The following is a 16,463-nucleotide window of genomic DNA, read 5'->3' as shown; positions in this document are numbered from 1 at the left end:
ATTTCAAGGGCGAAAAAAAGGATGGCTCAGATCATTTTTTTTTTAGACTTAAGACTAGACTTAGCTGAGTATTTTACAAGCAGTGACTTGTATACAGAATAAAGAGAAAGAGTTTAAGGGAAAAGCAAGATTTGACTCTCATCTTCTGAGGAAGGAACGGAGCTTAGATGATTTTAACTTGCTAATAAGTTTGAAATAGAAATTCAATAGAAAAGAATGATCTGTCTTTCCTCAAAGATTCAAATTATAGTTTAGGTAACTCTTCCCTATTCCAAGAGAAGGATGAGTGTATAAAACAGTCGATATGTTCTTCTTTAATAGGAAGTAAAAAAAAAAAAGTTTTGGGATTTTAGGGGCATGTTAAGAGGGTGAAAGAAGTTTCTTCTCACTGACCTAGTTTCCTGACCATTCGGGGATTTCTTCCAGACACCAAACTAGAGACTTACATTTCTAGGCTACCACAGGGATTACGAGAGGAAAGAGAGATTTCGCTGTAAAAAGGAAAACAAAAATGAAGTATCAACTTCATCCCCAAATGTTTTATGTTGGCAGATTTTGTGAAATAACAATTTAAATCTAGTCATATACCAAAATTGAACAAAGACAGTATGAGGGGGGCGCCTGGGTGGCTCAGTCTGTTGAGTGTCCGACTCTTGATTTTGGCTCATGTCATTTTCTCATGGTTGTGAGATTGAGCCCATGTTACACTCTACGCTGGTCATGGAGCCTGCTTGGGATTCTCTCTCTCTCTCTCTCTCTCTCTCTCTCTCTCTCTCTCTCTCTGCATCCCGCCCCCCCCCCCCCACCCAACTGTCCTGTGTGTGCACTCTGTCTCTCAAAATAAAGAAATAAACACTTAAAAAAAGATAGTATGAGAAAGAAGTTATAGATATCGGTCATTTATAAACATGTATAAAAAATTTCTTAAAAAAATACAAACAAATCAAACGTATCCGTGCATAAATATATAAAACATCATGACCAGGTAGGGTTTATTCCAGTAATAAGTGTATGATTCAAATAGAATGTGTATTAATACAATTTACCACATTATGAACAGAGGGAGAAAATCATATCCTAATTTTCTTAAAGGCAGATTATGTATTCAATGAAATTTAGTATGCGCTCACAATATCCTAGCAATATAGGAAAAAGTGTTTATCTAAATCCCAGAACAAAGAGAGTTAAAGCATCCCTGCTAATGTCAGAAAGACGATAAGGATGCCAACATCATATCAACATTGCTGAGAGGACCTATCCCAAACAATACACAAGAAAAAACATAATGGGTAGAAGAATACAGGAAGACAAAAAGATTTCCTCATTTTCAGCTAGTGTCTGTACAGAAAATCCAAAAGGATTTATAAACCACTATTAGAGCTACAGAAAAGCTTAGAAAGTTAGTTGGATACTATCACAACATAACAATCAATAACATTCCCAGACGACAATGAGTCAATTTAAAAATAGAAAACATATTCTAGTCAAAACAACATTGAAAGGAATTAGGCTTTTAAAAGTTGTGTGCGTGAAGGTGATGGAGAAATTATAAAACATTTAAACAAAGGCTTGATTGAAGAGAAATAGGTTTATGGATGGGATGACCCAATACTGTAAAGATATCAATCTGTCAAAATTGATCTACATTAAATGTGGTTTCAATAAAAATCCCAACAGAGTTCGTCATGGAACTTGACAAAATAATAAAAAAAAAAATCACTTGACAATGCAGAGTCAAGAAAAGCTAAGCCATTGTTGAAGGGTAACGTGGGCTTAATAATGAAGACAGTGTGGTATGGGGGAGAGACGGACAAATAGAGTAATGAAATAGAATACACAGCTCAGAAACAGACCCACACACACATGTAAAAGTCACATGAGAGGAACATGGAGGTAGAAATAAGCAGAGAAAGGATGTACTTTTCAATCAGTGGTGATTGGGCCATTGGCTACACAGAGGAAAATAAGAATTTGGACTTCCTACCATATACCATACCTCCAACAACTGTAATAAGATTAAAGACAAAGCAAAAATTTAAGACTTTTAGAAAATAATAGTGCATAGTTATGAACTGAGGGTACAAAATACTTTTTTAAACACAACACGAAATCCACGTATTATAACATGTACATTTATTTAAAATGGTCAAACTTATGACCTCTTTTCTTTTTTTTTTTTTCTTTTTTTTTTTCAACGTTTTTTATTTATTTTTGGGACAGAGAGAGACAGAGCATGAACGGGGAGGGGCAGAGAGAGAGGGAGACACAGAATCGGAAACAGGCTCCAGGCTCCGAGCCATCAGCCCAGAGCCCGACGCGGGGCTCGAACTCACGGACCGGACTGCGAGATCGTGACCTGGCTGAAGTCGGACGCTTAACCGACTGCGCCACCCAGGCGCCCCTATGACCTCTTTTCAAACAAACTGTAATTAAAGCTAAAAGACAAGTCTTATAGTAGGAGGTGGTGTGCAACTCACATAACCCACAAAGATCACCAGGCAAAATTCATCAAGCACTCCTACACGACAAGAAGAAAAGGAAACGTCCTGACAGGAAAGTGGGCAATGGATAGGAGGCAGAAATTCACACACGAAAAATAGAAGTGGCCAACAAACAAGAAAAGATGCTCGATCTTTTTTTTTATGTTTGTTTATTTATTTTGAGGGAGGGAGGGAGAGAGAGAGAGAGAGAGAGAGAGAGAGTGTGTGCGCGCGCGCATAAGTGGGGGAGGGGCAGAGAGAGAGGAAGAGAGAGAATCCCAAGCAGGCTCTGTGCCGTCAGCGGGGCTCTATGTCACGAGTCGTGAGATCATGACCTGAGCCGAAACCCGGAGTTGGATGCTTAACCAACGGAGCCACCGAGGTGCTCCAAAAGATGCTCAGTCTTATTTATAATGGACAAAATGCAAAGTAACGTATCCCCCAACGGGATAGTACATCACAGTTAAAATAAACAAAGTAGAGGTAGAAAGCTCAAAAACAATGTTGAGTGAAAAAAAATTTGTGAAAGGTTGACACAGTTTATGCCATGTTTGAAATAAGCGAAAGCATGTTGCATATTTAAAAAAAATTTTTTTTTAATGTTTATTTTTTGAGAGAGAGACAGACAGGGTGTGAATAGGGAAGGGGGAGAGACAGCGGAGACACAGAGTCCGAAGCAGGCTCCAGGCTCTGAGCTGTCAGCGCAGAGCCCGACGTGGGGCTTGAACTCACAGACCGGGAGATCACGACCTGAGTCAAAGTCGGACGCTTAACCGACCGAGCCACCCGGGCGCCCCGCATGTTACATACTTTAAATTAAATACTTACGTATATAGTCACGGCCACAAAATCCTCCTTGGGAATGAAACACCAAGTCTTGGATAGTGACAGTGCTGGTGTTATACTGAGCCAGATTACGCTGGCTGGCCTGAGCCAATTCTGCACGCCTCTCCCTACTTCTGTGTTCAGTGATGTCACGTTAGCGGCTTAGAATCTGCGGTGAGGGGACGTTTACACCACAGAAATTGGCAAACAGTGTAAATCCCAGATTCCCCCTCTCTTCTCCTGTTGCCGGAGAACTCGCTTACGAGCAACATCTCTGTGCCATTCTCTACAGAGTGAAACGCAGTTGGGAAGGGTATATAAGGGACTTGAACATTATTTACAATGTCTTGCTGTTTTAAAACATTGCTAAAGCAAATATGACACAAGAAAAAGCTTTAGGCCACCCGGGTGGCTCAGTCGGTTGAGCGTCCAACTCTTTTTTTTTTTTTTTTTTAATTGTTTTAAGTTTATTTATTTATTTTGCAAAAGAGAGAGAGAGCAGGGGAGGGGCAGAGAGGGAGAAGCAGAGTGAGCGAGCGAGAGACAGAGAGAGAGAGAGAGAGAGAGAGAGAGAGAGAGTCCCAACAGGCTCCTTGCTGTCAGCACAGAGCCTGATGTGGTGCTCGAGCTCATGAACCGTGAGATCATGACCTGAGCCCAAACCAAGAGTGGGACACTTAACCTACTGAGCCACCCGGGTACCCCAAACATCTAACTCTTGATTTGGGTCAGGTCATGATCCCATGGTCGTGGAATCAAATCCTGCATCAGGTTCTGTGCTGAGCACGGAGATGGCTTAAGATTTTCTCTCTCTATTTGTCTCCCCCACTAGCATGATCTCTCTCTCTTTAAAAAAATAAACAAGTAAAATTTACAAAACTTTGATAGAGTGAGGGTGGGATCCATGGGTGCTTATCATGCTACTCTATGCTTTTCTGTCTTTTGGAAATATATATTGAAAACAGTATCTAGTCAGCAGAGTTTTTCAGGCCAGCAAAACACCATTTTCTTTTTCCCCTCTTTAATTTTAGAGATTTAAATCTTGCTTAGTTGGTCACAATATTATATTATGTTGAAAAATCTGGACCTGAACTAATAATAGAACCTTCAAAATTATTTTAAGCCCCAACCATAGATTTGCCAGATAGTCGTAGCTTTGAAATCAACTGATGTAGGATATCTAATAAAGGAGTCATAAGAGGCATTAATATAAAAAGTCACATCAATACTATTTATTTAGCCAAATGTAACAGCAAAGACGTTTGAGCTCTAAATGTAGACTTCAGATTTAAGGGGAAGGAAATAACAATGAATAGGGACCCAACAGTATAGACAACGCACCTGAAAAAGTTAAACAAGAAGATACTCTTGAAAATAATAGTGAAATAAAATAATAGGAAAGCCAACAGAAATTTGACAAAACCAGAAATTTGGCAAATAGGCTAAACTGGATGCCTAGTTCCATGTCGTTGAGCAAAGGACTTTTTCTACACTGCATGACTGATTCGTCTATAAGATGTGCGTACAATATGCATCCTAACCCCGGAGAGCTGTTACAAGGATTAAATGAGATAAGGCATGTGCAGGGGATGTCTAAGTGTGACCTACGAAAGGGAGAGGCATGAATACGTTGTGCTCGTTGTGTGCACGCTGCGTCCCTACACTGACGCGTCACGTATCATCATCATCGGGCTACTCATTCACTCTGCCTCAAGTTTATTTTAGACATGTCTGGCTTCCTTGCTCAGAAAACACCAAAGAGAAAAGAACAGACAACTGATTCGGGAATATAAAAAGGCCTTCTCAGTCTTCCAACTCGTGCAGAATAGGCTCCACTGTCAAGGGCCGTTCTTGTTGCCTGGGTGTGGGGTGGGGGGGGGGGGGGCTACGCTTCTTTCTTACCTTTCTTTAAATTAGGGGACGTTGGAAGCTTTAAACTCTGGGGAGTAAAAACCCTTTCTGGACTACGCTGCAATGTCCCGGACCATGGCTGGAAACGCAGGGCTCCGTTCTGGCAAGAGGGAATATGGCTAAATGCCTGGGGTTTGGGGTCAGAGGAGCCCAGATGAGGCCTAGAAAGTGATAGTGCTCATAAAACTCTATGGCCTCTGGCATGAAGTAGGCACTAGAAAAACAGTCATTACCATCAGCTCACAGCCAAACCACCAGAAGGCGCAGGCCAGGCGCCTCCCAGCATATATGCTTCCACCCTCGCCCCAGGTTACGGAGCTACTGCTAGGTTCTGGAAGGAGAGGCCACTCAGGGGCTCACAGGATTGACCATCACTTTACCGTCATTTACCATTTACCAGCTAAAATTTACCATTGTGGCGAATGACGGTTAAATGGGAGCCTGCCTGAACACCGATGCATTGCTGATGAACACGCACACTCTAAATTCCCTAATTCAAGTTTCTGATGACCTTTCTCTCTTTTCTTAAATATTTTTTTAATGCTTGTTTATTTCTGAGAGAGAGAGAGGCAGAAAGAGAGACACAGAGAGTGACAGAAACACACAGAATCCAAAGCTGGCTCCAGGCTCTGAGCTGTCAGCACAGAGGCCGACGTGGGGCTTTAAGTCCGACGCTTAACTGACTGAGCCACCCAGGCGTCCCTCTCTATTTTCTTATTATCGTTATTTATTTTATGTCGAAGGTTTTCCCCAGCCACGGCTGCACGCTTCAAACATCGGAGAATCTTTCCAAAATTTCTGATGCCCTGGCCCCACCCCAAACTAATTCATTAGAATTTCTGGGGTGGGATCTGTCATATTTTTTTTTTTTTAAACCTTCCCAGTTGATTCCAGTGTGTAGTTCAAGTTGAGAACCCCTATCTTGGAACACGCAGACTGGTTTTCAAAGTCTCCTGGGTCCAATTAGGAAGAGGCTTCAACACCTGCAGTTTTTACATCCTGGGCTTTCAAAATTAAAGGAGCTGTTGATGCAATTCAAGACGCATGTCTCCCAGAGAGGCCGTGCTCGGGCTGGGTGTTAGGGATTCGGAGGGAGCAAAGGAGATGTGGGTCCCGCCTCCAAGGTGTCACATATACCAATTTCATTAAGCAAAGTGGGGTAAGATTCATAGTTTGCGTTATGGTGGAGTCACACGATGGCAGGGAGCTGTCGAATTTCGTAACGGGATTTTAACAAATTCGACATCATCCCCGGTTGATGTTTTTGGTGCTTCCTCCGTGCTGGCATTGAGCTGGGCACTTTTGGTATATGAATGCACTGAAGCTTCACCACAACCTTACGGGACACCTATACTTACTGTTTCCATTCATTCGTTCCACAAACGTTTGCATGGCGCCTGTACACCAGGCACTGTTGAGGTACAAGGGCAGTAAGGAAACAGATCCCTGTCCTTGGGGGAGTGGGCGTGGCGAGGAAAGAAACAACAGATGTCAACCCAAAGTCAGTTACAGGGTATGTCGGAATTTGATACATGCCAGGAGAAAAAGAGCAGTTGAGGGGGGTGGGTGTGTGTGTGTGTGTGTGTGTGTGTGTGTGTCCGGCAAGCTCCATGGAGAAAGGAAGACACGGGTACAGCCTTGGAGGGAGGGAGTTAGTTATTCTACTCCATCGAAAGACTCACACAAAGATACCTACATGGCTCAGCTGGGATGCAAACCCAGACATGTTGGAAACCAGAGTCTGTGCCCTTAACCTGCCTACTTCCTGGCAGAAGTTTCACAACATACAACACTAACCAATTTGCCTGTCCCAGCCCCTTCAGCAAATTTTCTAAGCCCAGTGTCTTTTATGTAGTTGGTCCTCAATACGTGTTTGAACTAATCATTTAAATGTAAATTATTAAGTAATTTGCATTCGCATATGTTGTGACCTAAAGTAGTTGTGTGTTTACGATGTCCTCCCCACGCCCTAGGCAGAAGACAACTTCTAGAAAATCCAGGGGAGGTGGGGTGCTGCAGACTAAGCACGCACACGCTTCTGGATGCCCCGTTTCTGTTGTGTTGTAGAAGAAAGATGTCACTCCTCCGTCAGGGCAAACAGGTCTCTTCTCCGAGTCAGGAGGGTGGAGTGGGATGGAATATTAAATAAATGGGAGACTCATCTAGAACAAGGATGCTTCTAGCTAGAAGGCTTCATCACATGATGGCACACAAAACCGTATGACGTCGAATCAAGGATTACAGGTAAAGTTTTCTTAGACTGCATTCACGTGAGAGAAAGTCATCACATTCTCGTGTGAGAACAATCATTTGAGTATGAACTTACCTATTGAAGTGGTAGATATCCTGTATGTTTCCAAAGAGGGCTGATCTTTCTTCTGTCCCCAGCGGAAGTTTTGTTTGGTCCCTGATGCAGTCAAGGTAATCCTGGGAAATCAATGACAAGGATGTCTTAAACATTCCTGTCCTTCTCCAAGCCATCTTTAGTTATGCAGGACAAATCTTTCATATCAGTTTCAAGTAATTATTACTCTAATGTGCTTATTAATTGTACTGTGTCTCGTTTATTAATGACAGTACTTACCTATTTATAGAACAGGGAGTTTGGACAAGAAGAAGGAGTATGCCACACATTAGTCTATATACCCCCCAAACGTATTAGAGCCTCCCTAGACGGATGATATAATGATCTTCGTTTCTCAGAATGTCAGAGTTTTGGCGTAACAACACCGTCTTCTGTTTCCTTGACTGACTTATATGATAAAAAGATACTCAAATTCATATAGTAGAAAGCCAGAAATGCAGATCTTAACATTTCTCATCACAAGATAAAAAATTTGTAACTCTGTGTGGTGATGGCTGTTAACTGAACTCAATGCGGTGATCATTTCACAGAATATATGTGTATCAAATCATTATGTTTTACACCTTAAACTAATGCAGTGTTCTGTGTGAATTATATCTCCATAAACTGGGGGGAAAAGAGTTGTTTAAACATAACCTTTAAATCGGGAAGCTATCGGTTGTTAAAGTGCAGAACCAAATCCTTCCTCAAATACCAATTTCCAAAAAACCCAAAACTCTCTTTTTATTTTAATAAGCACATAACTCACTTATGCTATCTAGTAGGCTATGTTAATGAGCCATGGAAAGCTTTGAAATGATTTTACATCTTTTGACACAGTACCAGCTCCCAAGCAGAGCTAATGTGGGTTCAGATCCACAGTGGGTTAAGTGTGTGTGGCTTAGAAGCTTGGAGCTGCTGAGAGAAAGCTGTTTTCTGCCCCGGGTGTGAGAGTTCATAACTGAGTGTTCCCCCTTCCCCAGCAATGCTTGAAAAAAGGACTCTGTAGGAGGCCAGAAAACAATAAAGAAAAAAGTGAAAACAGCTGAAATAACGTAAAATAGAAAATAAATACAATCCCCTGCCCTGGGCTGCACGATGTACCGTGGCCCTCGACCAAACGTCACACGGTGTTATGCAGCATGTGGAGAGAGGGACCCTGCGAGAATCCCAGGCCACGGCCACATTCCAACGTCCAATCGCAAACACAATAGCATTTAGGTGCGACCAGCCAAAGGAGAAACGAAATTTAAGAACCATCAGATAATTCTTCCTTCTCCCTTTTCATCAGGCCCATTCATTCTCTCATGCTCTTCACGTTCCTCAAAGGAAAACCAGGCAGGGCCTCGCCATAAACTTTCTCAGGAGCCCATTTCCCAGAATGCATCCTAACTTACCATTCTGGTTCTTCAAAATCGCTGGCATGCGTGAACCATTGTTTACTCATCTATTTTTTTAACTTCAATCCAAATTAGCCAACATCTAGTGTAATAATGATTACAGGGATAGACTTTAGTGTCCCATCACTTACACACAACACCCAGTGCTGATCCCAATAAGTGTCCTCTTTAATGCCCATCGCCCATTTAGCCCATCACCCACCGACACCCCTCCGGCAACCCTGTTTGCTCTCTGTATTTAAGTCTCTTATGGTTTGTCTCCCTCTGTTTTTATATTATTTTTGCTTCCCTTCCCCTATGTTCATCTGTTCTGTATCTTAAATTCCACATGTAAGTGAAATCACATGACATCTGTCTTTCTCTGATTGACTTACTTCGCTTAGCATGATATACTCTAGTTCCATCTCCATTGTTGCAAATGGCAAGATTTCATTCTTTTTGATCGCCAAGAAATATTCCATTATATCTATATCTATGTGTGCGTACACACACACACACACACACACCCCACATCCTCTTTATCCATTCGTTAGTTAATGAACATTTGGGCTCTTTTCCATACTTTGGCTATTGTCAATAGTGCTGTTATAAACATCGGGGTGCATGTGCCCCCTCGAAACAGCACTCCTGTGTCCTTTGAATAAATATCTAGTAATGCAATTGCGGGGTCGGAGGGTGATTCTATTTTTAATTTTTTGAGGAATCTCCACACTGTTTTCCAGAGTGGCTACACCAGTTTGCATTCCCACCAGTAGTGCAAAGGGCTGAACCAATGTTTCTAAACATTTTTTCTCTTTTAAGCTTTGTGGTAACATCTTTTCTTCTGAAGACAGTGGCCATCTCAAGACGAAATTTAAATTCACTGGGTTTAAGTGTCTCTGGCACCCAATACCCACAACAGTAAGACATAGCCTCCTTCCTTTCGTGAATGGAACAATTATAAGGATCTTAAGTATCTGCATAGGATATAGAGCTAATGCCCAAATAAGAAATGCTAAAGATAGCTGGATAAGTACCTTTTGAACAACATGTAAACCTAACCTACACTTGTGCAAAAAACTAAATGTATTCAATGATGCTTACATAAAATTACAAATGGTACAAAAAGATGGGCTGATATTTACTTGCACTGAATGCTTATATTTGATAGTTGTTTAAAACGTTGATCAACATTTTATTTACTTATCTTTTTTTTTTAAATAGGATTCACACCCAGCGTGGAGCCCAATGTGGGGCTTGAACTCATGACCCTGAGATCAAGACCTGAGCTGAGATCAAGAGTTGGAGGTTTAACCAACTGAGCCACCCAGGCACTCCTGATAACATTCTATTCTATTCCATTCCATTCCATTCCATTCCATTCTATTCTATTCACCTTTATTTATTTTTGAGAGAGACAGAGACAGAGTATGAGCAGGAGAGGGGCAGAGAGAGAGGGAGACACAGAATCCAAAGCAGGCTCCAGGCTCTGAGCTGGCAGCACAGAGCCCCATGTGGGGCTTGAACTCACGGACCGCGAGATCATGACCTGAGCCAAAGTCAGACGCTCAACCGACTGAGCCACCCAGGTGCCCCATCATTTTAAAAGGACATATCATGTGCGGAATTAAGAAGGTAAAACATAAGGTTATAGATGGGCATGAAATTAAAAGAAAGATAAGGATAGGCATGATCCACACAAATAGCAGGATAAAGGCTAGGGCAGAAGTGACATATGTGTGTGCCAAATTCACCTCGCTGGCTGCCATGGTCTTTAAAGGAGAAAACAATCCTTTTTCTCACTTCAGGTGAAGAGCTTGCTCATTTGCAGAAACCTGATACTAAATTCTTCACGTGAGGGAGAGATGGAGTTAAGGGGCTTGAAGAATTTCAGCGGGGGTTAGAAACAAAGAACCATGGCTGGCTTCCAACAGAGGATGGCCCCTCTCCAAATCAAAGAGTTTCTAAACCCCCCAGTTCGTGGTAGGGAAACTAGAATGTCAAAGCTGCTCGTTTTCTGAAATTGTTGAGAAAACAGATCGTTAGGAGTCCCAATTTTTGTAGGTCACTCTAGAAAACGGATCAAAGTCATAGGGCCACAACATGTTCCCCCCACTGATCATAATTAAGCCTTTTAAATATGATACTTTAACCCTAAACCAGTTTCTGGAAACGACCGTAGCATGCACTGCATTAGCAGCTGTAATCATCTCAAGCCAAAATGAGAGGTTCGAAGCTCGGTGATAATAACAGTTGGTTCAGTGCTCAAATGACAGAGCAAAGACACCAATGAAATTTATTAGAGCTTGTCACACTGCTTATTAATTTTATTGGCTTGATGTCAGCACTTACGGCTCCCCTACAGTTAACAATGAAGGATCAATTTAAAACTTTTGCATTGAAAACAATTATTCTCCAAAAAGATCAAAGAATTCACTCCACTTGGGAGAGGGACAAGGTGGGGAGATACACACAAAAAAAGGGCTTGCCACTAGTTGGAAAGATGTTCTATTACGCCATTTTAAATTTAGCCTCAGGTATTTATTTTCTAATCAGTTTATGGCCTCAGGATCTCCTTGAGATTTGTACACGGGTGTCCTCCTTGCGGTAACTTTTTCATCCCCTGTAACGTCCGGGACTGAAAACACCCAAGTAAAGACTAACTCGGTGCTATTTTACATTTATTTATTTTTGTGAGACAGAGAGAGACAGAGCACAACTGGTGGAGGGGCAGAGAGAGAAGGAGACGGAGAATCCGAAGCAGGCTCCAGGCTCTGAGCCGTCAGCACACAGCCCGACGCGGGGCTCGAACCCAAAAACCGTGAGATCGTGACCGGAGCCGAAGTCGGACGCTTCACCGACTGAGCCACCCAGGCGCCCCTCTATTTTCAGTGCCATAAATGGCAAAGGAGACCGTTTGCAAAGTGGTGCCCGAACTACAAGATAGGTGCAGAAGTTGAGAGTAAGCAGGTGGAAACTTCCAACATTTTGAGAGAACGAGATCTATTGAATCTAACGATAAATTCGGGCTTATATTTTGCATGTCTGATTTCTTCTGTTTTGTTTTTCTAGCGATTTACTTCTTACTGTATTTTACAAAAGAATCAGCGTGTGACTGACTGGAAGAAAACACGCACGCACGAACACACATATACATCCCTGTCCCTCGGCACAGGCAGAGGAGCCCTGGTCTAGGCAGTGCCCCAGCAGAGATGGTGCAGAAATGGACAGAGTTCAAATTCCGATTTAAACTCAAGTGCAGCGTCCTTGGTAGTTCGCCTTATTTCTCTAAGACGCTTATAGAATTAAATTAATGTCCCTGCCCCATTTCCCTTCTTCCTCTAAAATAACATTTAAAAATGTTTTAAAATGAGAACCTGTTTACCATAATAAAGATAAACCACAAGAGGGAAAGAGACGCGGACTTAGAACTATAGTCTCTTCACACTCTACATCCTTTCTACTCCCTTCCGCCTCCTCTCTCGCGGAGAGTCCATTGTAGAAACACAACAAAAAGGTTCCATTCCGAAGTCCTCTTGCTGACATTTCAAAGTTCGACCTAGTGGGTTTATAGTTGGCTCTTTTTGGTTGGTTTTTCTGTTTTTAGAACTTTCAAATTCCAAGTCCTTTGATGTCACTCGTATGTGAGACTTTTGGGTCTTTATTTTGAAGGAAGCATTTTTTTTTTCTTTTCTCCAACCCCTCCACCTTTTCTAGAAAGTAGTCATCTGTTTATCCCCAAACCTGCCCTCCAAATGCCATGTATTACATTGGGATGCCACTGACGCCACAATAAGTTACAAAAACTTACACTTGCGTATCAATTTACAGTTTAAAAGCATTCACATTCATTTACAAAAACTTACACTTGCGTATCAATTTACAGTTTAAAAGCATTCACATTCATTCCTACAACCCCCCCCCCCCCCGCTTTTATTGAGGACCTAAGACCGTGTGCCGAGTTCTGTTTTACAAGCTAAGAATTAAAAAAATGAATAAAACATGACTTCTGCCCCCAAGGAGTTCCCCGTGTGGTTGAAAGACCAGTGTAAACAAACAAGTACAATACGGCGTTGAGGCTGCGTGGCTGATAAATATTCAGTATGGTGGACAGAGGGGGCAGAGAAAAAGTGCTCAATTCCAGGGTGGAGAGAGGCTCTCTACCAGAGGAAGCGTGCGTGAAACTGAATCTTTAAGGAGAACCAGCGTTCTGGATGTAGAGAAAGGGAGACAGCAACCAGGAAGGTAGAAAAGTGCAAACAGAGGCCTCAGGCCACTGAAAGGAGCTGACCTGGGCCAAGACGGCAGGGCCTGTGCACAGGCACACAGACCCGGGGGGTGAGCTGCGGTGTGAGGGCAGGCGGATCCTGGAGAATCTTCCGTGCTCTGTAGGTGGTGGCCACCGCGGAAGGATGTAGGGACACCGCAGACCATCCCAGCCTCAGTGAAGAAAACAGAACAGAAGGTGTAAAACGGGGGCGGGGAGGCCAGTTAGACCAGCAGAGCAGCGCAGGTGAACCCAGACCAGGCCCTCGGCCGCAGGGTCTACAGAGGGGAACTCCATCTAACTGGCGTGAAGGACAGAAAGGAGCCGGTCAAGGGTGAGAGTCACAGTGTGTGAGGGACACTGTTGGCTCTCAGGATGTAGGGGGCCCACGGAGGTCACCCCAAGATGGGTCCCTTTGGCAGAAGGTCTATTTTGAGTTAAAAAGCAATCAAAACCCAGCAAATTCAGGAAAAGCTCTTCAACCTCCCCCCGCCAAATGCCTAAAGAGTACTGAGAGAGAGGACCTGCTCCAGAAAGAGGGCTATCACTGGAGATAACCACATTATGATATGAGCCACGTAAGGCAGACAGGGAGGGACCTAAGCAAGGCCACTCCGAGCAAAGTCCTCTCATCCTATTGTTTCCGAGGGGCCCAGCAAACATTTGTTTACCAAACATTTACTTTTTTTCCATCTTCCTGTAAATTGCATTCCTTCCTCTGAAGGCCCCGACCTTTGCCCCCTTCTCCTTAGTTCCGGATGACTATATATATATACATATACATATGTATTGATATATATATACATATACATATGTGTGTGTGTATATACATATATACACACACATATATATACATATATGTATATATGTATATGTATATATATGTGTGTGTATATATGTATATATATGTGTGTATATATATATGTGTATATATATATATATACACACACACACACACACACACATATGTATATGTATATATATATCATGCTGCCCGTCTTTGGAATTCCCATGTCTGTCCGTCCGTACGCTGTTAAATGGGATTTTGTCCTGTCAAATCTGTCTCAGGTCAACCTGATTCTTAGCCTGGCTGGAAGGACCTCGAAGGGGCTGGGATTTCTTCCTCCCCAACGAGAAGGAGGGAGTCCGCGCTTCTCTCTCCGCTCACTTTCCACGCTGGAGAGAAGGAGCTCTGTTCTCCTCCCCCGCAGCAAGACATTTCTCTTATCCTCTGTGGCGGGCAGTGAATTCAAAGGCAGGAAGGCCAACGCCTCATCCACCGCATGGACGGAGCTGGGATGCTCCCTCTGGGAACAGCACCCACCGGCCCTCACCCTTCCTTCTGCCTCTCTTGGCCTGGAAGCTGGTGAGGTAAAAGTAACCCGGGGCCGCTCCTGCTGGCCGAGCCTGCAGAAGCCTCGGCTTGGCTCTAGGCCTTGTTGGCCGGCTGGTACCCGCGGTAGTGGACCGCCTCACATCCAGAAAAACCACTGACAAACACCTCTGGGGATCTGCGATGAAGAGGAGACCAATCTTTTGGCCTCACTCCTCTAGACAGGAGACCTCCACGCGGCTCTGGCTTGCTCATCTTGTCTTCTTAGGGTCAAAGCTCTGAGGAGACACACGGGGTGTTACTTTCCAGCCATTGTCCTCTGCACAAATAGAGCCCCCAGGGAACATCACCGTGGTCATGACCGGTTCAGCATCACCGGCCTGGCCCAAGTCCCGGATGCACTTTCTCTCCCCGTTCCCGGGAGCCCTGGAGAGAAGGGGGTGGTGGGCTGGGGGCAAAGACAGGGCGTCAATCGGTTTGGGATGTGTGAAGACACATGTCGCTGTAGGATCTCCAAGGAGGGGTTTGGCAGGCTCAGGATCTGGGGAGAAAAACAGCGGTTGGCTCAGAAAGCTCCGTGGGGAGCTAGAAGCCATGCAAAGGCTGTGCAGCTTTGGGCTCGGGCTGAGGCAGCGCTGACAGAACAGAGAGGCCAAGGTCGTCTCCGATGCTCCAGCGGCCACGGCCACGGCCAGCGCCCACCCACAAAAAAGCAGCTTCCGAGTAGCTCGGTGTTGGCCGCCTGCAGCCTCGGTGAGGGGGGAGCAGGCCATGGCACCTCCAAGAAGTCTCCCGTGGCAGTGACAACAGCGAAGAGCCCTTGCAAAGGAAGTGATAACAGTAAGCGAAGAGCTGCGAGGCCACGGGCAGCACAGGACGCTGGGGTTCCCGCCCATGAGACTGCACCCCTGAGCGGGAGCAGCGGCGGGGGGCGCTTTGGAGGGCTCTAGCTTGGAGCAGAGAGCCTGGCAAGCCCTCCTCTTCCGGACAGTCTCGGGGAAACCGAGACAGGATGACAGATTCCCGGGTGCAGTGACTAGAGAGAGCTGCGGCCGGCTCTGGAAGTGGCTAACGGGACTGTGAATTTTGACCCGGGAAGAGATGTGGGACCGGGGAGGATTGACCGGTTGATCCGTCCACCTGTGCACCCACCTGCACGCCCACCCACGCACGCACCCACGCACCCCACGCCCGCACTCATCGCAGATGCATCCGTGAACGGGTTGGTGGTAGGTGTAGGGAAGGGGAAGCCGAGCATGAGAACCAGGTCAAGGGCCAAGATAAGCGGTGGGGGGGGGGGGGGGGGGGGAGACCCCCCCCCCGGGGGGGGGGGGGGGGGGGGGGGGGGTTTGGGGGGGGGAGGGGGGGGGGGGGGGGGGGGGAGGAGGGGGGGGGGGGGGGGGGGGGGGGAGATAAGCCCCTCGCCTGGGAGGTCCGGGCTGGGAACGCTGTCTTTCTGAGTAGAGCAGGGAGTGGCCACATGGGTCAGCTTCATTTCTTGGCTAGAAAAAATTCCAGTGAGCCAGAGAATACAGAGTAAAAAGTTCCCTCTCCCTCTGCAGGGCCCCTCCCTCTCCCCAGATGTCATTCTCCAGAGGTGCCTCTGGTTAGTGACCTGCTATGCATGCTTCTGGGCTATGTTCCAGGGCAGTGACATTTGTCAAAAATGAGATCTATGCTCGGTTCACAACTTTTCTCCCCCCACTCAATGTATATAAATACACAGGCTTCCTATATGTCAGGATAGTTCTTTGTCATTCTTTAGAGTGACTGCGTTGTATTCCATTCAATAGTTTCATTATAATGTACACAACTAAGAGTTTTGGGGGCCACATCCTATGTGCGAGCTTCTGTATTAAGGGGGGACGTCAAGAAACAAGTAAGATGTGACCCTGTACTCTAGGTGCTCCCAAGAAGAGTATAG

The 16,463-nt window shown here is 44.8% G+C and overlaps 1 protein-coding gene across 1 annotated transcript in view; it reads right to left on the bottom strand.

Moving 5' to 3' along the window:
- PLEKHG1 (pleckstrin homology and RhoGEF domain containing G1) overlaps nt 1-16,463 on the bottom strand; it is a 98,210-nt gene that overhangs the window by 59,124 nt on the left and 22,623 nt on the right. The window contains exon 2 of the mRNA XM_049653077.1: nt 7,543-7,643. Coding sequence (XP_049509034.1) covers nt 7,543-7,643 — 101 coding nt within the window. The remainder of the gene's footprint in view (nt 1-7,542; nt 7,644-16,463) is intronic.

This window comes from Panthera uncia, assembly GCF_023721935.1.
Source record: "Panthera uncia isolate 11264 chromosome B2 unlocalized genomic scaffold, Puncia_PCG_1.0 HiC_scaffold_24, whole genome shotgun sequence".
NCBI classification, from domain to species: domain Eukaryota; kingdom Metazoa; phylum Chordata; class Mammalia; order Carnivora; family Felidae; genus Panthera; species Panthera uncia.
This window is presented reverse-complemented; position numbering and strand designations above follow the sequence as displayed.